The sequence below is a fragment of the Ovis aries genome, chromosome 19 (genome assembly GCF_016772045.2).
Source record: "Ovis aries strain OAR_USU_Benz2616 breed Rambouillet chromosome 19, ARS-UI_Ramb_v3.0, whole genome shotgun sequence".
Classification (NCBI taxonomy): Eukaryota; Metazoa; Chordata; class Mammalia; order Artiodactyla; family Bovidae; genus Ovis; species Ovis aries.
In genome coordinates, this window is record NC_056072.1 from 31,465,742 (window position 1) to 31,491,265 (window position 25,524).

The window sequence follows — 25,524 nt, forward strand, 5'->3', positions numbered from 1 at the left end:
AATAGATTATAAAAGTCTAATAATGTTAATTGATTGATAAGCCCATTAGGAGAGGGGAATTTTCCCCAATTCACACTAAAATGTTACTTTCAACCATCAGCAGTCTTCAGTATACTGATTTTAATTAATTAGATGATATATCACATGAACACTTACCTACCCTTTTTAAAAACCCTTACATGTTTTTGAGACTTTCTTAACTAAAAAAAAAAAAAAAAAATAGGAGGAGGGAGGGAGGGAGGGAGGGAGGGAGGATGAAGAAAGAAAAGGAAAGAAGTTATAGTTTTAACAAAAGAACTGCTGCATCTAACTAATTCCCTTTATAGAAACAAACAAACAAAAAATAATCCATAACCCATCACAGCTGCTTGGCTAGAATTACCAATTACCTTCGATGCCTTCGAGATACTTTTCATATTTTCACAAGTCTGCATAGCAAATTTCTAAAACAGTTTTTTTTACACAGGATTGATAAGATTTATACCATTTTAGGTGTATATGATGATGTATTTCATTTAACTATATAAAATCAAGGCTTTACATAACTGGAGGAAAAATGAGACAGGGCTTAAAAATAATATACTACCACAAACAACTACGATTATTTAAAAAGTAATTTATGTTAGGTTTTGAAATGTGCTTTTCACTCGCACTGAATATGGGTGTGGCAGATTTACTGGAATCCACATCAAACAAATAAAAAAGCCTTGTGACGAGAAGCCAGAAATGTGGATGGTCTCTCCTTGTCCCCAAATCTAATTGCTCCTGAAAGCTCCCAGCACTTGAGGAGGACTTGCTGTTTTTCAGACCACTGCAAGGTTTCAAGAGAGGTAGCTAATTGGGCAGCTTCCCAGCACCTCTATACATAATGTAAATATAGGAGTTTAGAACAGGGACAGCACTTTAAACAACCAGATTATGTGGAATCAATAGGAAATGCTCAGGAAGTTAATAAAGCAATTACTTAAGTAGAGTGAGTACTGGACAGGGGTGAGAGCAGTTGAGAAAAGAACGGTGTTCATCACCCCCAATACGGATAAATAATTAAGAGTCGGCTATAAAGTTATCAAGCACACCACTGCACATGCTTGCCCTGCATCTGCGTCCCCAGATGAGCCACATATAATTGTTCTTCTTTCTTTCGCCAGAGGACTGCGCCTCCCTTATCCTCACTTGTCTGTTCTGCCAGTTTCTGGATTGTCTCCTGATGCTCCCGGACACGTGTGAAACGGTGTGTATCAATGTTTGCTGCCCCTCCCACAGGTACCATCACACCTCAGATGAAAGCCACTCCCGGAATGACTGCAACTGCAACTGTGACATTGACTGCAGCCTTTTTGAATCTTGTCACGAGACCAGTGAGTGTCTGGAGTTGGCCATGGAGATTTCAGAAATTTGTTATCGTTAGTGCAACAAAGGAACCCTGTTCAGGCAGACCTTTTGGCCCTCAGGGGAAACTTCATGACAATGAGCCTGTGATTTTCCTGTGCTGAAATGTAAGGAACTGTACACATTTCTTGGATGCTCTAGACCATTTTATTCTGCACCTGTCTGGGAAAAAGCTAGTATTGTCAACCCAATGGTCTTGTTCCAAATTTCCCCACCGCATGGCTCACTGAAAAATCAGATCTTGATCACATGTGATGAACAAATCTTAAATACTTCTTAAATGCCATAGGTACAAGATGTTTCTTGACTGCAAAATAGCATGCAGAACCATTCTGTGTTATTGCACTCATTGGCTTGCATCATGGATTCAACTTCATTCACAAATTCAGGACAAATTAGTGCATTCTTTTAGAATTGACATACATTAGCTTGTCTTTCTAATGGACTCATGCATAAACATTATGCATTGTTGGTTATTATTAATAATGTATTGTATAACATCATTTTGTAATTAAAAATTTATTTATACAGTCTCTTAAAATTCACTTATATGTACAGTTTAGGTAGGAAAGGGAATTAAATGAATTAGAAACCGTGTTCCTGTAATTACAACAGATGTCTCTAAGACATATCCAGTGAATTTTGAATATGATGTACTTCGAGAGAGTACTGTAATTCTAGATCATATTATTATATGCTTATGACTATGTCATAACAGGTTATGCATATTCTTAATTTGTTACAGAAAATCTTTTCTTTATTCTAATAAGCAGAAATGCGAATTATGAGCAAGTTTCAAGAAAATGACCCCAGATCGTCAATTCTTCATTTTCCTCATTTCTGTTTGTCAAGTACAATAAGCAACAGGATATTAAAACAGAACCAGTTCATTTTACTAAATGATCAGTTATGTAGGAACCCGAAAGAAATACATGTGCAGGTCCTTATTCAGCACTGAGTTTTCTAATATAGAATGTGTTTCAGAAACCATATCTTTTTTTATTTTTCTGAAAATTCAAGTGATTCATAATTATATTGAGCACTTCCTCATATTTACGAAAAATTTTGTAAGATGTGGTATAAACTTAGAAAGTGACTTTTGACTCAAACAAATTAAAACAAACAAGACAATTTGTGGGGGTTGAAGTCACTTGAATTTTCTTTAGTCTCTGTAGGCATTGGCACTGCTCACAAACGTGTTCTTAAATATTCTAATGGCTCTATCTCACTACCTTCATCAAATGTAAAAACAACACACTATCAATAACCAAAGAACACAAAGGTGAAATGAGTCAACAGAACTTTTTATGATCGAGACAAACAACAATAACAACAAATCCCAAAATATCTATCTTTGCCTGATGTTGGCAATTTGGGACAAAAGGCATGTTTGGTTTGTGTCTGTAGCCAACTAGCACATTTTTCTGCTATGCAATAACTTCCTCAAAACACTGAAAACTCTTAATCTTTTGAAAATATTTTAAACTGCCCATATAAAAAACAGTGAACTGCTCTTGCGTCCCGGTAACACAGTGCATGTACGGCTACTACAGGCTTCGTCCCTGTTCAAGCATCATGTTATCCACAAAGCACAGAGGAATACAGAGCCCAACCCTTATGAAACACTGTAGTCTCAATTCTTTCTAGAAGCTTAGAGACAACTGTATGCATAGAACTTGCAGATCTTTAGGATGGAATTGCTGCTGCTGCTGCTGCTGCTGCTGCTAATTCACTTCAGTCGTGTCTGACTCTGGTATTAAGAGGGGGACCTAAAGTTGTTGTTACCCAATATGTTCATAAGGGAAAACAGTCCCCCAAGTACTGACTGATCCGAGATCATACAGTGATTTAATGGCAGTGTCAGAAACTCAAAGTGGTGGTCTAAGTTTCTAATGGCCATGCATTACCCCAGGATTCTCTACTTCTTAGTTCAGCTCTACGCAGCTGTATACCTGTTCCAGTTGCTCAAATATCAAAATACTACCAGACTGGCTCATAAACAGTTGCTACTGTGAACCTCCTTAGGGCTTCTCCCATACCCCTAACCACCTGGCCCCTCTCCGAGCCCCCACCCACCTCCTGACGGTCCAGTCACTCAAGGAAGAACACCTGGACCTGTAGAGGGTCTTTGGGATCCTGTCCCAATAATATGGTATCTCATCTCATTCATCAAGCCATGTCATATAAATGTTAAGTATTTTGACTATCATCCCCTCATTCTTTCTAGTCTACATAACCCTCAAATTGGGCAAAGATGATCCATTTCAGAAGTGAACTGAATACTTGTCAATTAAAGACATAAAAATTGTCAGGTCTTATCTTATACTGTGGTCAGAATACTACAAGATCCTTCTGTGGCCTCTCTTTCCATGGTTTGTTAACTTATCCCTCACTTTCAGAATTTGCCATGCTCTAAAAGAAAGGGTCGGTTATACAAAGTGTGAAATTTCTTTTCTTTATCACCAATAATAAAACATCATCCTTTTTGCAAACATGAATGGCTCTTTCAATTGAATTCTTACACAATAAAGCATACATAGCTGGGAAAATGCAATTGCAGAGGTAAGACAGATGAAAAAGGAATGTGGTTATTGATTAAATACAAATATCAGAGTCTGAGAAGGTTCAGATTTTTTTTTCTGCCGTGATGAAAGCCTGTGATCACAAATAAAGATAATGTTGTTCTTTAAGGTGGGCTTCTTAGGGAAAAGAATATTCTGATTTAAGGAAGCACACTAGATAAGAGAGCTCTGAGAACATACAACCTTTATAGGGATTCCAGAAAGAGATTTTTTTTTCTACACAATATAGCCAGATAAGTACATTGTCTTTGCACTGCTCGATGGATTTTTATAAAACCATTGCTTCTCTAAAAGCCTACAAAATATGGGAAGCCATGAAGAAACGAAGTTACATTTAACTTGCTAATGAAATTTTCCCACTACATAAGCTGATAGGCCTACAAAATTAATTATCAATGCTGGACAATCAAAGTTAATAAGGCAAAAGTCGCCTCAGTTTTTTCTTTTTTTTCCCAAAGAAGTGAGACAACATATTCAGTCAGGGAACCTTCACAAATAAGAAATATCACATGAAGGCATATCAGCATTTTTTCAAGGATAAATGTGTAGGTGGAAATGTCTGAAGGGCAGAATTCATTATCCAATGCCTCTAAATTTCTCCCTTTATAGAACTGAACAAAAGAATAGTACATTCACTTAATTAAGGCATTTTGACTCTAAGAATTTTGAGTTAAATGTTAAGTTCACCCAGGTTATACAAACTGATGACCTGTGATAAAATTATAAAATTTAAGTACTTGGTTTAATATTTCGTTGGGTGTTCTTCAAAAAAGATATCTGAGTTAAAACCTGAAGAGGAGCCACATAAAGGCTCATGTGAATTGTTTCGAAAGGTAGGGTGAATAGAGCATAATTTTCTAACGATTATAATCAACACTGGACAAAAACTGTATTACGGGATTTTCTACATAGGTCTAGACAGCTCGTTACATCACCATGAAGGAGCCCAGAATGCGGGAAGGGATGAGGAATGGAGGTAAGGACAGGATCTGCATCAGTACTAGATAAAAGTGCCACTTTCTTGGACTTTCCTGGTGGTCCAGTGGTTAAGACTCCATGCTTCCAAGGCAGGGAGTGTGAGTTTGACCTGTGGTTGGGGAACTAAATCCCACATACCATGTGGTGTGGTCAAAAAAGTAGAAGAGAAAAAATAAAAGTGCCACCTTCTGGTCTGCTATCCTGATATGCTTCATAGCCTGGCTTTTGCTACTTGTCTCTAAAGCAGTGGTTCTCAGGGGTGATTTGGCACTCATTTGGCAATGTCTCGAGGCATATTAATATTTGGTTGTCACAATGGAAAAAGGAAAGATGCTATTAAGCTTTAGTGATTAAAAGCCAAGAATGCTACTAAACATCCTACAACACACAGGACAACCTCCCAAAGAGCTCTGAAAGCCTTTCTATCAGTCTCAATAAATCATTACCAAATGGACCTTAAAAAACTGTTAGAAACAAACTTGCCAGGTAAATTTAAACTTCAAATTTTCAATAAATAACAAATAATATTTTAGTACAAGCAATGTCCCAAATATTGTACATGACATATTAATACTTATACTATGAAACAATTCCTTGTTTATCTGAAATTCAAAGTAAACTGCTTGTCCTATATTTCTATTTGCTAAGTCTAGCAGTCCCAGTGCAACAGACTCCACATTTTGGGAAGGAATTTAGGAATGTGATGATCCTTTAGCTTCCTCCCTACTGTCACAAGAGGAAGGGTTGTTGATCTTTTTGGTCAGAAGCCAGGACATTCATTGGGCCACATTTTACAAAACATTAGTTTAGGTCAGGGAATCTGGTTTAAAGATCAGCTCAAGAGCAGGACATTCTCATTTTCCCTGCTAAGGCTGATGCAGGGCCTACTTCTTTAGACTAAGCTGGTCATATCACATCTCTGCTGGCAACTGAGGAAGCACCTTAGCCAGGGCTATCCTGATTTAAGAAGTAGTAAACAGAGGTCTTCACTTAAACCTTGACATCTAAACTATATTTTCTGATTCAGTCTTAGCTGGAAAAACCTGCCTTGATTAGTACTTACATCGCTAGAAGAGAATCTATTCCCCATCTAGCTATTTTTCCTATCCATATAGCTCCCTCTGCTGAACTCAACAGGGGGAGAAAGGGGTGAGTGGGAGGGTGAGACTGAGGCATTCTTAAACCTGAATTGCAATACCATCTACAAACTTCACCACACGCTCTCAGTACATAGTTAGGAGGAGACCAGAGAGCCTGACAGTGTTCCCTTTACTGCGTTATTCTTATTTTACTGATAAGAGAAATATTAAGTAGAAAACATAATATTTAAGTGCTTTATATACATTATCACTATTCTCTAAACAGCCCTATGACACAGATTCTACTAGCATCCTCATTTCCTAGAGAAAACAGAGACTTAAAGAAATTAAGTAATTTGCTCAAGGTTCACACCAAATAAGCAATTGTTGCAAGGCTTGAACCACTTGTGTTCATTTCAAGGTTTTCACTTTTTTATCCCTAAGTCTAAAAGTTGTACATATGAAAAATGATTGAATCAAAATGAAGCCCAAGTATCACTTCTAAAGCAAAAGCAATCAGAAAAATATGACACTATTCAAAGAAACCCACTCGCTGATAGTAAATGTTTTCTGAGTTGTTATCCTATGCAATGATGAGAATTTGAAACATCTTCAATATGCTTTTAAGATATGTACTCTAATAAGTAATAAATGCAAAGTGAATGTATAGCAACTTAATCTTTATGTCAGGAGCTCTGCCCCATTCATTTCTGGTTACAAAGGCTTACATTTTAGTGCTCCATTTTAGCAAAGCAATTTTGATCTCTGCCTCCAGAGCTCATCCTGCACACAGGACCCAGACCAGTCCCTCATCAGCATTCCATAAGAGCATGAATTGTTTTTAATCAGTCAACAACACTACAGTCAACCAAATGCATTCTGATACTGAGACCTTTTATCTCAAAAGCTATGCAGAAACCAAGGTCACGGTAACCTCTTTTATGGTTTATTGTTCCTCAAACGTACTTAGTGAATTTACAAAGCCACAACTTATTTTGTGGATTCAGAGCTTTCACTACGTTCAGCCCTCTCCTACATCATCTTTGTTCCCTCTTTCAGCACTTTCTGCCTAAGGGTCTTCATTGAACATCAAGTTCCCGTAAGTATTTTAAAAAATAAAACAAGAATATCGAACAAGATTCTCTCAGCAGCTAAGATAATCATCATTTGTAATTGAGGCGCCTCAGAAAACTGCATGAATGTTTCAAATCACTGCTGTACAGCTTTGCAATAAAGGTGCAGGCAATGGAAGGGGAAGGCAAGAAGGTAGGACCTTGCCAGTGCGGTCACTCTGCCATTGTTACAATCAAATAACTGCTGATGTAGGCAAGGCAGTAAGCCTTGATCTAGCCGAGGGGGTGAGTTTGGAAAACTGCCCTTGGGAAGTGAGGTAGAGTTAGGGTTCTAAATGCTGTAGAAGTGCTTCAGCAGACCCACAAACCTCATGAGGTTACCCTCCTAGCTCACGTTTTTGATGACTCTTATTTAAGCTATAATATGCATAAGTTCACGGTCTTGATACTAGTAGTATTTTTACAATAAAGTATTAATATGTGATTAGAGATAATTTTGAAAATAAAAAAGTGTCTGTGTACACAGGGAACAAATGTATGGACATCAAGTGGCAAGAGGAATTGGTAAACTGGGATTAACATATATATGCTACTAATAGTATGCCTAAAATAGTTGACTAATAAAAACCTACTGTATAGCTGGGAGAACTCTACTCAGTGTTCTGTGATGACCTAAATAGGAAAAAAATCCAAAAAAGAGGGGTTATATGGATACATAGAGCTGATTCACTTTGCTGTACAGCAGAAATTAACATAACATTGTAAAGAAACTATCCATCAATAAAAAATAGTTTTTAAAAAATACTGTCTGTGTAGCACCAAGAATCATCCTGCATGCTACCAATGGTACTGTAAACATAAACTGGGCAAGGGCAGGTTTAATGAAAGAAACTATGTAACCAGTAGGGAGGTTATTGCCCAACTCTAGGAAAGACTTAGTAGAGGCCTGGACTAAGGGGGTGGTTAGGAAGTGAGTGACTGTGTGGAAGGAGGAAGGGGCAAGGTTCATATCTGAAAAGGCCTTTGAAAGTTAGTTTGTGATCTACTTTGGAACAAATGAAACCCACTGAAAAATGGCACAGGATTACATGATTAAAGTGGGGTGGGAGGAGGCTGGGCCATGACACAGTGTACAGGACAAATTAGAGCAAGGAGGGATTGGAGACTGACAAAGAGGCCACTGCAGTGAGGCATGGGGTGCTGAAGGCCTGAAATAGGATGGTGACAGGGAAAACAGGAGGAAAGAGATGGATGGGAAAGAAATTAGAAAAGGGCTATTAGTCCTTTCTCAAACTCTTCCTATTTTAAGACTCAAATATTCCCTACTGTCTATCATGTCTATGAGTCATGAAGCCATTATTTTCATTAGGGAAGGAACACGTTGGGAGGGGAGAGTTTTATTCCAAGTGGAAAGTCAAGGTATATTTTTAGCTACATTAAGCCAGCCTTCTGCTGCTCTGCACACTGATGTAATTCCAACATAAAACATAATCTATAATATTCCAGGGGAACAAATCCAATTCTTGGTCATATAAATTTTCATATAAGTCCATCACAATTCATTCCCAAAACATCTCATTCTCTTTGAAAGCTGGAACTGCAGCAAGTGATCAAAAAGAGTAGTTTAAAATTGCTCTGGAATTTCCAGAGATGCTAAATCTAACCCGCCAACGGCATAGGACCAATCCCCCAAACTTTAAATCAGAGGTAAAGCGTTTTATGTTTTAAAAGATATATTCCTCAAAGTTTATCACAGTGTATTAAAGTCAAATGTGAGTTATTACTTACCAAATCTGGAGCTGATGTCGCCTCTTGATTACCCTAGGTAGGCGAGAATAAGTATCTTCCAACCAACATATTTTTTACCTTTTCATCTGCCTCTTGCTATTTACAATAGAGTGAAAAATAATAGCCAAGGAGTGACTTTTCAGGGTTGGACGAAGTGCAAATCCCATCTGACTGGAGTCTAAATTGTATTCCAGGCCCCTGGCAAGTTCTGCCACATGGGGAAAAAATAATGGAAACTGACTTCTCAATAGCTAGATTGGTCCTGTAGGAATAATCAGGGAAAACTCATCTGATGAACTTTTAGCACATTTGCATTGGCTTAGAACCCACGTATTTATTGTTGGTCATGCTTGAAATTTACTCCTCTCTGGCCCTGCTGGAGTTTACTGCATGAAGGAGAGAGCCGTACCATGATCAAGATGCCCGATGGAACCCCAGAGTGAGCAGAAATTTTATAACTAATAGCACTGATACAGAAATTCAAGATTCCTTCCAAGGGAGGAGGGAGTTGGAAGGGTGGAGGATACTCTTTAAAGTGATATTAGATCCTTTTCTTTTTAGTGCCTAGAATATTACCTAGGCATTCAAGTAGAGGAACAGCCCAAAGGTTCACCATCCTAAAGGCCCCCACTTCTGGTCTTGGGGTGTTTGCGTTATCAGGACACTCCTCTTCTAGAATGCCCCCATTATAACACAAGTAAATTCTATGAAATGGCTTCAAGAAGCCATATAAGAGTAGATAAGAAGGTTGAAGTCTACAGACAGGCATGGGTACCAGTCCTGTCTCCACTGTTTACTAGCTAAACAAACTGAGCTAGTAACTAAACCTATTTGAATTTAACATCATAAAATGTGTCTATTAACACCTACCCCATGGGTCACTGTTAAAAGTAGAAGAGATAATTCTATCAAAATCTTTTGTGTAGATTTAGTACATGTATAGATTTACTACTTTCATTAAAATTTTCAGGGACTTACTTCTCTAGTGGTCCAGGGGCCTGGGTTCAATCTCTCGTCAGGGAATTATATCCCACGTGCTACAACTAAGAGTTCACATGCCGCAACTGAAGATCTTACATGCCACATATTTCGCAGGCTTTTAGAGAAGCAATGGTTTTATAAAAATTCATTGAGCAGAGCAAAGACAATGTACTTATCTGGTTATATTGCTGTGGGGAAAAAAAAAAAAAAAACCTCTGTTCTAGAATCCCTATAAAGGTTGTATGTTTTCAGATCTCTCTCATCTAGCGTGCTTCCTTAAATCAGAATGGTCTTTTCCCCAAGAAGGCCACATTAAAGACATCTCCCATGGAGGAAATTTTGACATAGCCCTTCCTTCTGTGGGAAAACCCAATTAAGACTTTCTTAGGAATGGAGGCAAATTCACATTTTGTAGGGTACGGTGCTTAAAACAAGAAAGAATCGTTTTAAGATTCAAGGCTGCAAAAATACCTTAATTTTGCATTTTTATAAAACCGCAGTCATGAGTTGAAAGGGTACCTTTTTTTTTTGCAATCTATGATGGAGATCTAGAGATCAACACGACAAGCAACATCACACCTATTGGGAAAGGGTCTTAGCAGGGATTTGCATACACTAGCATTCTTTTTGGGTGTAGACAGTCCTTTCTCATAGGAAAAGAGCACAGCAAACTTTGCCCATCACACTTCAGTAAGTACACAATGCATTAGTCTCATCTGACAACTTGAGAAGTAAAATATACCATGCCAAGAGGTGTTCTGGACTCCATTTCAGGATTCTTCCCAAGGATTCCCCATAAAGGTGACACAGATGCATATAGTTATTCCAGCAAGGGCTTACAACTAAATTATTCAGTGAGAGCTGAGACTCCAAATTTCAGTTCTGACTTACCCTACTGTTTTCATTTCTTCTTTTACATCTTTAATTTATGGTTGTTGAAAAATCTAATTAGTTATTAATCCTTAGGAATTATGTGTTCCAAGCATGATAAGAAACCAAAAAGGACTAAAGAGAGGGAGATAGGAGAAGAGTTAACTGTGAAAAACTCATTCACAATGAATGTCTAGGTAGGAGGGGGCTTAGCCTCAATTACTCTGAAAATGAAAAAGTCAGACCCTTCTTTAGCTAAGCAACAATACCCCAGCATTTCCCTACCTGTTTGACAGCACAGTAGTTTCAAGTAGACATTTTTGTGGGAGAAGCATTCTAAGATCAAGGGGTATAACATTACATCTTCTTGGAGACTCATAGGGAATATTAAAGACTCTGAGAAGTCCTGCAGTAAAAAATACCCTACACATATGTGTTGAACTCAGCATTTTCCAAACATATATTAGCCAAAGAATCATGTGTATAAATAAGGGCAAATAGATTTGAGACATTGGTTGAAGCCTTTATTTAATATTTTTAAAAGCATCATGGATGGTGCACTTCATGGGGTATCATAATTCTTTTAGACAGCTGCACAAGACAGTACTTCAGAGAAAATCAAATGACCCACCCCATCCGTGTAACCACACTGCTTCAAACAGGAATCCGTACCAACATGGAACATCCATCTGCTTTAGCTCACAAACTGAGATTTGGGATTCTTTTCATCCAAATGAAGATTGTGATTCTGCCACGGGGAACTACTGACACACTCTCTCATCTTTCTCGTTGTTTCACGGCATGTGATGTGCTCACTCCTTCTCTATCTCACTATCCCTCTAAATAGATATCTACTGTTCTATTATTTTTTTTCTTTTACTTGCTCTCACTTTGAGAACTGAGAAAATATTTATTTATTGATGGAGTTCATAAGAATAGAGTCTCAAAATTGAGGGCCATGATTCACATTATGCCATATATATGATGACTAACTTATTTCAAGAAGAGTATACTTTTTGTCACGGTTCTGGCACCTCAGGAGACACTGGGTATGAGCTAGCTTTCAGAGAATGCTACTTCCAAAATAATAAGGAACCGGTAACATCCATATTAGGCAACTTAGGTATTCAGTTGCATATGCCATGATTTCTCTGTTTCAGAAAGGAAAGTCTTGACCTCTGAGAAACCTCCTCCTCCTGGAGCATCGTGATTTTTAACTCCATTCCAGGGTAAGTCATTTTATATAAGCCACTGACAATAGTGAAGTGGATACAACAATATTTACTCTGGGAATATTTTGCTCTTCATGGTTTCTGAAAACTTTTTTAAAGGACCAGACAATAAATCCATATTGTACATTTATAATCATCTCTTTGGGCAAGTTACTTAAATTTCCTATACCTCAGTTTCCTTACCTAGAATAGGGAGATCAAACTTAGATCTTACAGTTATACTGAAGATAAAATGAAAAAGTACATCAGATGTCTTTAGGAGAGTGACTGACATGTCAAGTATTTAATGTAAAAAAGTTATTTAAATCCAAAGGTCTGAGGAGGATACAAACGTCTGCCGCTGCTGCTGCTAAGTCGCTTCAGTCGTGTCCAACTCTGTACGACCGCATAGACGGCAGCCCACCAGGCTCCCCCCTCCCTGGGATTCTCTAGGCAAGAACACTGGAGTGGGTTGCCATTTCCTTCTCCAGTGCATGAAAGTGAAAAGTGAAAGTGAATAGTGAAAGCGAAGTCGCTCAGTTGTGTCTGACTCTTCGCAACCCCACGGACTGCAGCCTACCAGGCTCCTCCATCCAAGGGAATTTCCAGGCAAGAGTACTGGAGTGGGGTGCCATCACCTTCTCAAATGTCTACTTGTCCCTAAATTGTTAACAGGGACATTTTAGGTTCAAATTTCAGTTTTGACTAACTCTCCTGTTGGGAGTTCTTTTCTTTTGCGCTGTTGATATATACTTACCAAAAAATCTAATTAGTCATTAAACCTTCGAAATTACAAGTCGTAAACATGATAAGCAGGCAAAAAAAGAAAAAAAAAAGGATATAGAGAACGTGAAAGACAAAACATTAACTATTAGATGTTCATTCATAATGAACTTGCATGCAGGTAGGGGCAAAGGCACAGTTGCCCTAAATTAATGAAAAATTTATATCACTTAAGAATGATTCTGCCATCTCCATTACTTGGAACTATTAGATTTATGTTTGAGTAAAATTGAGCTAAATTGGGCTCACGTTGCATTTGGGGCCCTCCTTATACATTAACCCGTGATATCGCTGAGATTGAGGTGAAATTTCCAAAAGCTTCATCTTCTCTGGGAAAATGAACAGACCAACAATTCCTTGGCGTTAGCTCCGCCCCACTCCAATCTGTTACTTTTACGTCCAACGTCAAAGGCAAGCTCTCCCCATTCCAACTGTACCCTGAACACTCTCCCCCATAAAATACGGTTTAAAGGCCAGCTGCAGTGTGGAGCCTTTTCTCGGAGCCTACAGTTTCAAACAAATGACTGGGCAGAAGCCAGGATCTATATGGGCTCACGAAGACTGTAAAACATTTGGTGCGGAGTGGAAAAAGACGCCTGAGAGCTCTGCCAGGCGTTTTCAGCTTTCTTGCACCTGTGCCAAGTGTTTTTCAGCTCCCCTACCCCTTTCTTTGGAAGGGGGGGCTGGTGGGATGGAGGCGGGGGTTGGGGAGATAAGCAAGCTTTCTGAGGGCATATGCCATGGGCACTGAAAAACTTGCTACCACCATTAGACACTTGTTTCCTGCCCAGTCCCTTCTCTGAAGGCAAAATGAGGACTTCCAGCCAATCTTAGTATTGGAATTCTGAGCATTTGAGTCTACTTGACATTTATTTTATCCTATCGTGCATCACCATGGATTCCGAAGACCACTTCCTCCTCAGCCCCCTCCCTGAAAATCTCTCCCCTGAGCTCTCAGTTGAATCACCCCTGCCCATCACCGACACCAAATTGCCAATTATTTCAAGGAAATAATTTACACATTGAGACAGTTTGTAATATGCAAAAATGTGTGTGGAAGAAAGTATATGTTTCTTAAAGGAAGAACACCCAAAATGTTTTCAGATGAAAGTGTGAAAATGTCTAAACATAGATGACATGATACAGATCATGAGAAAGTCGATTTGAAATTATCCTGAAACGTTGTGATAATGTTTTCAAAAGAAGGAGAATTCAGGGGAAGGGAGGTGCTACTCGGACCCTGCACAGTGGTATTGAAGATAAAAAGTTCTACAATGGTGTATTGATTCACATGCATTTTTTCAGTTAATTCAATAACCCTATGAATTACTTTCCCCATTTACAGTTAAGGAAACCAAGGGTTAAGAAGATTAAATCACCCATCACACACCAAGGAAGCAGAGCTTGGACTTGATCCCTGATCTCTTTACCTCTGAGCTCTCTGTTAGGCAGGCCACATCCTCTCCAAAAGAAGCTCACTGACATATTGATGCAAAGACCATCACATATAGAGATTCATTCCTTTGGCTGAAACTTGGATCTCCCTTAAGATACAAGTGTTCTCTCAAGACCAACTATACAACTTCACCACTTAACCTTATCAGGAGTGAGAAAATTGGGCCTTTTCTCTGGGCATGTCTTATTAGATAGGGAGGGCAGAAACCACTGGGCTTCTATAGATGGGAACAGAGCAATTGCTGGTAGGAAAATGGTAAAAAGAAGTCTCTTAAGGGACTTCCCAAGTGGTTCAGTGGTTAAAAGATAGCCCTTCCATTGCAGGGCTCATGGGTTCAGACCCTCATCTAGGGAACTAAAACCCTACATGCCACAAGGCATGGCCAAAAAACAGAAGAAAAAAAAGAAGTCTCTTACAAATGGAATGGCAACTAAAACTTGTCACCTCCTTGCTCCTTCAATGATCTCCCATTGTTTCCCAATGAATTCCAAACTCCCCACTATGACTTATGCCATGGTCCTTGCACAAAACTTCCAGCCTTAGCAGAAAAGTCAGTTTCCCCAACTTAAGGTGCTGCTGTCTACCTCAGGTCATTAGTATGTGCTATTCCTTCCTTTGACTAGTTTCAATTAACCCTTCAGGTCACAGATTTCTACTCCTTCCCTCTGAAACTTCAGTTTACATTAGGAGGCCTTTGTTTCACCATACCTTAGCACTTTGCTTTCCTTTCATGATACAGAATTAAATTTGTAACTCCAGAGCAAGAGAAAGAAGAATATGTCTTTTATACACTTTATACACCACTGTATACCCTGTGGGACTTCCCAGGTGGCTCAGTGGGAAAGAATCTGCCTGCCTGTGCAGGAGACACGGGAGACACAGGTTTAATCCCTGGATCAGGCAGATCCCCTGGTGCAGAAAATGACAACCCACTCAAGTATTCTTGCCTGGAGAATTTCATGAACAGCAGAGTCTGGTGGGCTACAGTCCATGGGGTTGCAGAGTCAGACGTGACTGAACATGTACACACACATGCACGTATACCCAATAACTACTATTAATACATTCCCTGGTACATAGTTGGCACAGATTTAACATTTTGTGGAAGAATGAATGGATATAGGGTAGTGCAATCTATCTTTGTACCCCATTATTGTTCAATGAGGAATAGCACAGCTTAAAGTTCAGTCAAGGACTTGTATTGATTGGACAATGATGCAATTAAAGATTATTCTTCCTATGTAGGTAGATAAAAGGTATATAAAAGAGACCCTGACTTTGTAAAAAAGTTTCAGGTAGATATCTATTTTCTAAGGCCTAAGTATCATATGTTGGAGAAGGAAATGGCAACCCACTCCAGTATTCTTGCCTGGAGAATCCCAGGGACGGGCGAGCCTGGTGGGCTGCCATCTATGGGGTCGCACAGAGTCGGACACGACTGAAGCGACTTAGCAGCAGCAGCAGCAGCAGCAGCAGCAAGTATCATATATATGTGTATGGGTGTTATTTATATACAACATGCATATATATTAGTATTCATATTATATATCATATATATTAGCATGTATATTAGCAATTATCAACATGATTATTATTTTGTCATTATAATTTTTTATTACTTTTGTTACTGGAATAGCTCTCATTGGCCCAGGAATTTGCTACATGGTAGGCACTGGCCTAAGCAATTTATACATATTATTTAGTTCAAGCTTCATAAAAGAAGCCTATAAAAAGGTATTATTAGCTTCATTTTACATATGAAGAAATATGGCTTATAAAAATTAAGACGTCTGAGATTCTTTTCTAGCTAAGATTAAAAGCTAAGTCTATTCAAAGTCATTTATCTTCAAGGACAACTGATAACCAGTTCATAATTCCATCATTCAAAAATTCAAAGAAAATCAAAACTCTCTCCCCTTAATCCATCTTTCCCTATTCAAACACATACACACACACATACACTCCAAGCTTAAGTAAAACAACGAAAACCTACCTCATGATGAAACAAAAAAAGAAACACACCAAGAAAATGAAGGCCACAGGACAGTTGAAACTGCCCATGAACATCTCACTATCACAACCATCCATCTACTCAACAAGGACATATACCTGAGTTGTACTTTTCCCTGAAGACTTCTGGACACAGCAAGCCTGACATTATAATCCAAGATCTCATGAAGAAGTGTATGACTCCATTCAGCTAGAACAGGAGGTATCCTAACACCTAATAGGCAGTTAAGTGAACTCAAAAGTTTTCTCCCAAACTTTGGAAATGACACAGTCATTATCATCAAGCAAAGATCTGCTTAGAGGCAAAGCTCAGAGCCTCTCGATAAAGATCCTAGTGATGCCATGTGTGCGCTCAGTCCCATCTGACTCTCTGTGACCCCATGGACTGTAGTCTGCCAGTCTCCTCTGTCCACGTGATACTGGCCTTCAGCAAATAAGCCCCTTGGTAAAATGTGATACTGGACACCACTGGGGTCAACACGATATGGTGTTTTGAAGGGAGTCAATAAAGACAGGGTGGTGGCCAAGGAAAGCTGATTAGACAAGATGCTGGGCTGCCCTTGCCCTGCAGTCCCTGTAACTCTTAGCTACTATGGTCTACATATGATTTCATTGACACTCATCTAACATTCATTCAACATACACCAAAAATGCATTCATTGAGCACTATGCTATAGGAAATCTTTAAATGGCTATAAATTTCACTTCTGAAGAAAAGAGGAGCAGGGGATTCAGAAGGGAGGAGGAGAAAGAACAAGGAAAAAAGACAGAGCACACTCATGAGTGCCTCTCTCATGAAGAGAGAGACGCACCCCAGCAGCCCTTCCAGCCTTGACTTTCTAAGGTAGACATGCAGTCAACCTCATGTGTCTCAGTTTCCCCCCTCTTTAAAATGGGGACAGTTACCCTGCCTCAGGCTTCATGAGATTGTTGTGCTGTTCAAAAAAAATGTCAGGTGAAACTGCTCTGTATCCACTGTAAAGGTTCTATTATTGTTCCATGAGCAACACAAAATTTTTTTTTTCTCATGAGACATTTAATCATTTCTCATGACCCAATCAGGGGGAAATTCCACGTGCCTCCCCAGTAGTATCTGCTGAGCTGGAAACTCCCCACAAATACTGGCTTCCCAGTACTGCACCCCAGTTACAAAACATTAGTGCCTTCTCAATTTAATGTACTTTCTTACAGCAACTGGTTCGCTAACAGGCAGAGGTGCATTAGTGGGAGATTTATGCTAATATCTCAGCAGTGGAAATCATGAGCCTCACTATATTCTCATTCGGTCTGAGACAAGTAGCCAGGGTATGTCCTTTAACAGGATTTCCAGGAAGGATACTGCATCTTAAGAAATGCTGATTTGCTGGCATTTATATATTCCAGGAAGAGGGCTGTCTTAAGTGTATCAGAGCATCGAGCAGAGAATTATTTTAATGCCCCCTGCCTCTCTCCACACATCTCCAGCATAAGAGAAAAGCAGAAAATATCCACTGGCTACAGAAATGCTGGCACTGGAAAAGAGGCTGGAACCGTTCTGAAGAGTCCTCATAAGACAATAAGACAAACGTCCTGGAGAACAGGGTGCTATCCATCCCCAGCAACTGCTTCTACGATGGCCCTGCCAGCGTGTGTAACGGCCAACTGGTTCATCTTGCTAACTATAACGCTCAGCATATGGGGCGGGAGTGTTTATAGATATATACATACACCATACATTTTTCACAGCAAGTACATATAGAGACCATCCAACTGTATATTTTGCAGACATACAAACACGCACATATATTGTCCATATGTTCAAACAATTTTTAAGCTATATCATGAACAAATAAAGATCCCTTTACACAAAAAGTTGCTGAAGGTACCACAGCGAACACTTCAGAGTATGGATTTTAAAGATGAAAAAAAGTGAACTTGAATCCAGCCTGACCTTTCCCAGGTACGTGACCTCTTCTATAAAATGAGAATAATACTGGAATCTTCCCTGAAGGATAACGTCAAGGATTACTCAGGATGATGCACGTATAACACTTAGCACAGCATCCAGTGTAAGGTAATTTCTCAACAAATGTGGGCTTTGTTACTTCCAGATATCATGTCAGGTGGTAATCACCAAAGTTCTTTTAGAATTAAGAGAAGTCAAAATAAATGGCAAGATATTATACACTGCCCATCTAGGAGCCTCATCAACAACTTGATGTCTCTTGTCTGTTTCTCACGATATCCCGAGCATGCGTCTGTCACTGTACTTACCCTATGGCAGCTCTCTTCCTTCACTAGTCTATGACTCTCTTGAAATAAGGAACTGTGTGTTTTTCATCTTTGTTTTCTCAGCCTGTGGGATCAGAGACCAGTTCATGGTAGGTGCTCAATAAATATTGACTGAACAAACTATTATTCATAGACGACATACCCTATGCAGAAAGATCTGCAACTGGGACTTGTCAGATTTGGCCCAGCAGGGAGATGTGCAAATGCAAATTATCGCAGTAAAAGCTGATCTCTTAAACAAAGAAGTACAGATAGAGCAAAAGAGTGATTTTTTAAAAAAAATATTCTACTTTCTTTAGGTATTTTCTTTCACTGAGAATATATGAATGTACATATTTTCTCTCATCTTCTTGGGTAATGCCAAAGGACAATTGGATGTTTGATAAAGACCTGAATCATTTTTCTTGCATATACCACCTCCTTAATGCATAATGTAAAATTTCAGCCTCAGATCTTAAAGCAAAGATCATACAGACTCTTTTGAAAAACCTGTGTGAAGAACTCTTCCAAGTTTTATATTTTGTCTCTCAGTGAATTTGGTGAATTCAAATTCTTACCTAAAGTGTGAATCCCTAGTGCAAGGAGATACTGTACGTATGGTAAATTTAAGTCTTGAAACATGGACAGAAATATCTATGGAATAAATGTTTCTTGAATGGCAAAAAAAAAAAAAGTGTAATGACTATGTGGAAAGGCATTTTGGTGGCCCAGTGTAGCATCAACCATGAATTGTCAGGATACCCCAACTTCCCACTAGCTTTTTCTTAGGGGATCACAAGATCCAACTTTTCACCATCATCAAAGGGAGTTTTATTGCAAGAGTTCCTCGCTCTAATGCAATAATCATGAGAAGCCAACCAAGTGAAGTCATTCTAAGCCATTATCACCTTATCAGGAATTTATCATCCAGTCATTTGGCACAGTTTCTGGAGGATACTGCAGCAGGAATGGGTAAGAGAGAGGATAAATCCAACTCCTTGGATATTATCTATGAAGTCTCAACACATAACATCATCACTTTTTTTTTTTTTCTAACCACAGTAGGTTTCTGTACTGGGCTCAGCTCACACATATCTACTTCCTTATGGATACTATGAGTTGTCTGTACCTTCTGTCTCTCATATGACTCAGGGGACACAGGTAAAGCTTCAGGGGTAGAGCCTGATGAGAATGAATGAATCTGACTGGAGAGGATGGCCAAATGACCTAAACTGATCCTATCTGATTCAGAGGAAGGACTTAAATATCAGGGTAAGGGGAGAGGTGTACTTTGTCATTTCATTTGGCATGAGCTAAAATGTCTTGCATAAGCTAACATTTCATACTAAGATAGGCACAATAAAGGACAGAAATGGTAAGGACCTAACAGAAACAGAAGAGATTAAGAACAGGTGGCAAGAATATACAGAAGAACTAAAAATCTTAATGACCCAGATAACCACTATGGTATGGTCACTCACATAAAGCCAAACATCCTGGAATGTGAAATCAAGTGGGCCTTAAGAAGCATTACTATGAACAAGCTAGTGGATGTGATGGAATTCCAGCTGAACTACTGTAAATTCTGAAAGATAATGCTGTTAAAATTCTGCACTCCATATGCCAGCAAATTTGGAACACTCAGCAGTGGCCACAGAACTGGAAAAGATTAATTTTCATTCCAATCCCAAAGAAGGGCAATGCCAAAGAATGTTCACACTACCAAACAACTGCAATCATCTCACATGCTAGCAAAGTAATGCTCAAAATCTTTCAGGGTAGGCTTCAACAGTACATGAACCAAGAACTTCCAGATATAAAAGCTGGATTTAGAAAATACAGAGTAACAAGAGATCAAATTGCAAACCACGTTTGGATCCATTGGATCACATAAAAAGCAATGAGAATTCCAGAAAAATATGTACTTCTCCTCCACTGACTATGCTAAAGCCTTTGTGTGGATCACAACAGATTGTGGAAAATTCTTAAAGAGATGGGAATACCAGATCACCTTACCTGTCTCTTGAGAAACGTGCATGCAGGTCAAGAAGCAACAGTTAGAACTGGACATGGAACAGTGGACTGGTTCAAAATTGGGGAAGGAGTACATCAAGACTGTATATTGTCACTCTACTTATTTAACTTATATGCAGAGTATATCATGCAAAATGCCAGGCTGAATGAATCACAAGGTGAAATCAAGACTGCTGGGAGAAATATCAATAACCTCAGATATACAGATGACAGCGAAGAGGAACTAAAGAGCCTCTTGATGAAAGCGAAAGAGAAAAGTGAAAAATCTGGCTTAAAACTCAACATTCAAAAAACTAAAATCATGGTATCCAGTCCCATCACTTCATGGCAAATACATGGGGAAACAATGGAAACAGTGAGAGATTTTATTTTCTTGGGCTCTAAAAATCACTGTGGATGGTGACTGCAGCCATGGAATCAAAAGATGCTTGTTTGTTTGGGAAAAAGCTATGGCAAACCTAGAAAAGAGAGTGAAGGTGAAGTCACTCAGTCATGCCTGACTCTTTGTGGCCCCATGGACTGTAGCCTACCAGGCTCCTTTGTCCATGTGATTTTCCAGGCAAGAGTACTGGAGTAGGTTGCCATTTCCTTCTCCAGGGTATTTTCCTGATCAAGGGATGGAACCCTGGTCTCCTGCATTACAGGCAGACAGTTTACCATCTGAGCCACCAGGGAAGTCCAAGAATACTGGAGTGGGTTGCCATTGCTCTTCCCCAGGGGATCTTCCCAACCCAAGGATCGAACCTCCATTTCTTAGTTCTCCTGCATTGGATGGCGGGTCCTTTACCACTAGCACCATCTGGGAAGCCCCAGCAAAACTAGACAGTGTATTAAAAAGCAGAGACATCACTTTGCCAACAGAGGTCCATATAGTCAAAGCTATGTTTTTACAGTAGTCATAAACGGATGTGAGAGTTGGACCATAAAGAAGATTGAGTGCCAAAGAACTGATGCTTTCGAACTGTGATGCTGGAGAAGACTCTTGAGAGTCTCTTGCACAGCAAGGAGATCAACCGGTCAACCCTAAAGGAAATCAATCCTGAAAGTTCATTGGAAGGACTGATGCTGAAGCTTAAACTCCAGTACTTTGGCCACCTGAAGCGAACAGACAACTCATTGGGAAAGACTCTGATATGGGGATAGATTGAAGGCAAGAGGAGAAAGGGGCAACAAAAGATGAAATGGTTGGATAGCATGACCAAGTCAATGGACATAAGTGTGAGCAAACTCTAGGAGAAAGTGAAGGACAGGGGAGCCTGGCATGCTGCAGTCTATAGGATCACAAAGAGTCGGACACGACTCAGTGATTGAACAACAAAAATGTCTTGGTTGCTATTGATGGCCAACTGATGGTCATGATGAAATCAATGCCATATCTATATTCATATCACTAGCAGAGTAGAGATGAAAAGAACGAAGGTCTCTAATTTTGTTAAACCATCATATCAATTAAAAAGCAAATCTGTTCATCTCTAGACTTTCTAAGTGTGATAAATTTCCTTATACTTGAGCCACTTATATACCAGCTTTTGTGATATAAAAGAAAAACTGCTGCATTAAATGTCCATATTGATTTTAAGATGTAGCTCAATTTGAAAACATTAAAATGTAGATGGGAAGTTAGGGGCAGTACTTATTAGAATTGGGGAAATAAGAGAAAAAATATGTCAGAATTGGCTTAGTTCATGATTCTGAAATTAGAATGTCCACTTAGGATTTATGATCTATAATTAGAAGTGGTTCCAGGCCAGTGGCTGCTCCTTCATAGGCAGCAGCCTACAAAATCTTAGACCTTATTGATATTAATTGATTAGAAAACTGAAAGGACAGAAGATTAACCATTTCTAGATTTTTCATTGGTAGGCAGATGAATACAATAAAGCTAGATTCTATAAGAAAAATACACTACTGAGAAGTTTAAAATTCCTTTTAGATATCATGAAGTACCTATAACTAACATAATTGTTCTTCTCATAATTAATGGCCATTTGCCTAAATGTAGAGCTAATAATATCTGTGACTGCTTCCAGGATCCTCTATCTCCACATTCATATCTTGCTTATGAGTTCCTTTCCTCTATATGCCATGTATATTCTACTTTGGCTGAATTCTGAGCCTGAGTTTCAGATTCAACCACTTCATAAAGCAACTAACACTTTTCTTTCTCTATCCAGCCACTTAAGCACTCTCCAACATACTTAAAAAGAGATCAAAACATGATTAATTTACTACTTAGATTTTTTCCAAAAAGTGAAAAGTAGTTTCCTAGCATAAACAATTTCTATTTATGGCATGCTCCAAACCATCTTATTAAATACTTGGGTATAGGGGTGCTTGGTTTAAGTCTGAGAAAAGAGTATAAATCAATACAATCATCCAAAAAAAAGGACGATCAGTCAAAAAAGAACACTTTATTCATTACCTAGTTAAGATGTAAGACATTAAACTGGACTGGATCCTTCATAGAAATTACACCCAAATAATTAAAGGGAGGGTTAATTTAGAAGTTCCCAAGTTGAATCACTCTCCTAGGGAGTTTGTATTTGTTTTGTATTTTTTGTCTTTTTTAAAAAATCAGCCATTCTAATTTCTAGCCATTCTGCACTCCCCAGATACAGAAATTTGAATCTTGGTAACATTCCCCTATAAATGTAAATGCATAAAATTATTTTTAAATCAAAAATTAAGAAAATATCACCTCCAGGAGAAAATTTTATGAGTATTAAGGAGAAAAACTAATTAAAGTACCTGTTAATATAAATAAATCTTTTGTTATCTTCAGAGAACAAAATTAAACAGAGACACAGTTTTTAGCCTGGCTAATGTGATTAACAAGATAGTGAAAACAAAGTAGGAAAATTTTTAAGTATCAAGTTTTATCATTTTGATGGATGAACACTGCAAGTAATCAACAATTCAGAGAAAAGTGTTTTTAAAAGTTTTTGCAAGAATCATCTAATGTGAGCATACACAAATTCTATTAAAAGTACATATAACAGTACTGGTGTGGGAAGAGGTGTCAAAGATAATATAACACCTAAACAAGTGACTTACAAGTTAAAACAGATACTTATTTTCTTAGTTAAAGTGGATTTTGCCTTTTACTACTGTGAAAAATTGGGGCAAATTTTACAGCATTTTTGAAATATTCAAGAGCCCTTTTTAAAAATGCAATTTTGGAAAACCACAGCAAAGAATATGCACTCAGTAAATGTTGTTAAGAATTAAACTGAAATAATTAATTCAGTACTACGCAGACCAGGTGGCAAAGAACAGAGGCTATTTTAAAGGTAATTCATGCTGAAAAACAAATGGTTGAAGAAACAGGAGCTTGTATTACAATCTATTAAACCTCCAGTGCATCAATATGATAGAGTAATAATATCTCTATCAGCATAAATTTAGGCCTCTTATATTTACCTGAGAAGAAAAATACAATAGGCTGTTAGTGGCTAAGTATGTGAGCAATAATTCATAAGTACACCTAATCCCTACATAACACTGGATCATCTTAGGTGGATCGTTTCAACATCCTAGGTAGGAAAGGACCAATATTAAGTTTATAAAGATGCTATGAGACAAGCTGAACTAAGGTAAAACATTCTTAGAGAAAAAAATTTTTAATAAAGAGAAAATAATTTAGTTGTAATCTGCAGATTGGACCTGAACTGATGTTATTAAAGATAAACAATTATTATCTCCCTAATACTGTTCCCATTTTAAATCTCCCTAATATTGTTTCCATTTTAAATCAAGAACTCAGATTTTGTGCCCAGCTAAAATCCTGAATTTCCCAGGCTCCCATCTGATTCTAATGGACCGTGAAAAAAAGTTCTGTGCAATGAGCTTTTAGGGAAAACGAGGTTATCTTTAAAAGGAATAGGAACTGCCTTTGCCCTAAGCATCATGTTTAAGCCACACTTTTTAAAATTTTCTTACCTGCAGCCATAAGTCATCCCTAACCCAAACAGGGGTCTGACATCTTACAAGCAATTTATTGTTATGAAATAGGATGTAGTTTCAAATTACATGAAAATAAACCAGCACATATAAGCTAACTAGCATAATAAACTTTTAAAGCTGACAGTAGCAGTATCTTAATGGAGCAGAATTCCCAAGGACTACAAAATGAAGCTTTGTTTTCTCTTTCTCATGAGTGCAGGTGTGACAATAAACTCTTTCTAGCCTGACTCAAGAGAACTTCCCTGGTCAAACCGAGATGGTTACCTAAAAATAAATAAATAAATAAACTATTCATGAAGCCAAGTAACAACTTGAGTGGGGTGGGGGAGGAATCTAGGTTTCAATATAACTAACCAGCTTGTAAGGAATATAAAAATATTTTACCTGACCTGTGGTTACTTACTGAATAAAAGGCAAAATATGCTTTAAAAGGGCTTCCCAGGTGGTGCTAGTGGTAAAGAACCTGCCTGCCAACACAGAAAACATAAGAGATGTGGGTTCGATCCCTGGGTCAGGAAGATCCCCTGGAGGAGGAAATGGCAACCCACTCCAGCATTCTTGCTTGGAGTATCCCATGGACAGAGTTAGCCTGGTGGGCTACAGTCCATGGGGTCACAAAGAGTCAAACACAACTGAAACGACTTAGACATGTTTTAAAAATGAAACTTAATTGAACAAAGCTTAATAGAAAGTTTTCTTTGATAGAAAACTTTCTTTAATAAAAGCGTATGTCTAATGGATTAGATCAGCTGACTAGATTAAGGCACTGTCATTTAGACAGTAACTCCTTGTCAGGTTTCTTTCCAGCGACAACATGACCAAGTCACTGCTTACTTTTCAAATCACTTATTGGCACAAATTGAATCACTTCTTGGCACAAATTAAACCACTTCCAACACAGCCTTAAAACATTGAAACCTGTAACCTGAAGCTTCTTCAACTTAATTCTGTATCTCTCATTGTCTAGTCTGCCAGGTGTCTCCCTAAATCCATGGGGGAGGTTAGAGGATTTGTTCATTTTGAATATCCACTGATTCTTATTTTTATTTTTCTGGGATAATGATTATGCTCTTTGAA

At 38.5% G+C, this 25,524-nt stretch overlaps 1 protein-coding gene across 1 annotated transcript in view; it reads left to right on the forward strand.

The window, feature by feature from the left end:
* The window catches only part of MDFIC2 (MyoD family inhibitor domain containing 2), a 112,047-nt gene extending 108,164 nt beyond the window's left edge, over positions 1-3,883 (forward strand). The window contains exon 5 of the mRNA XM_060402222.1: positions 1,149-3,883. Within this exon, the coding sequence (XP_060258205.1) occupies positions 1,149-1,408 (260 nt within the window). The 3' untranslated portion in view covers positions 1,409-3,883. The remainder of the gene's footprint in view (positions 1-1,148) is intronic.
* The last annotated feature ends 21,641 nt before the right edge of the window (positions 3,884-25,524 follow it).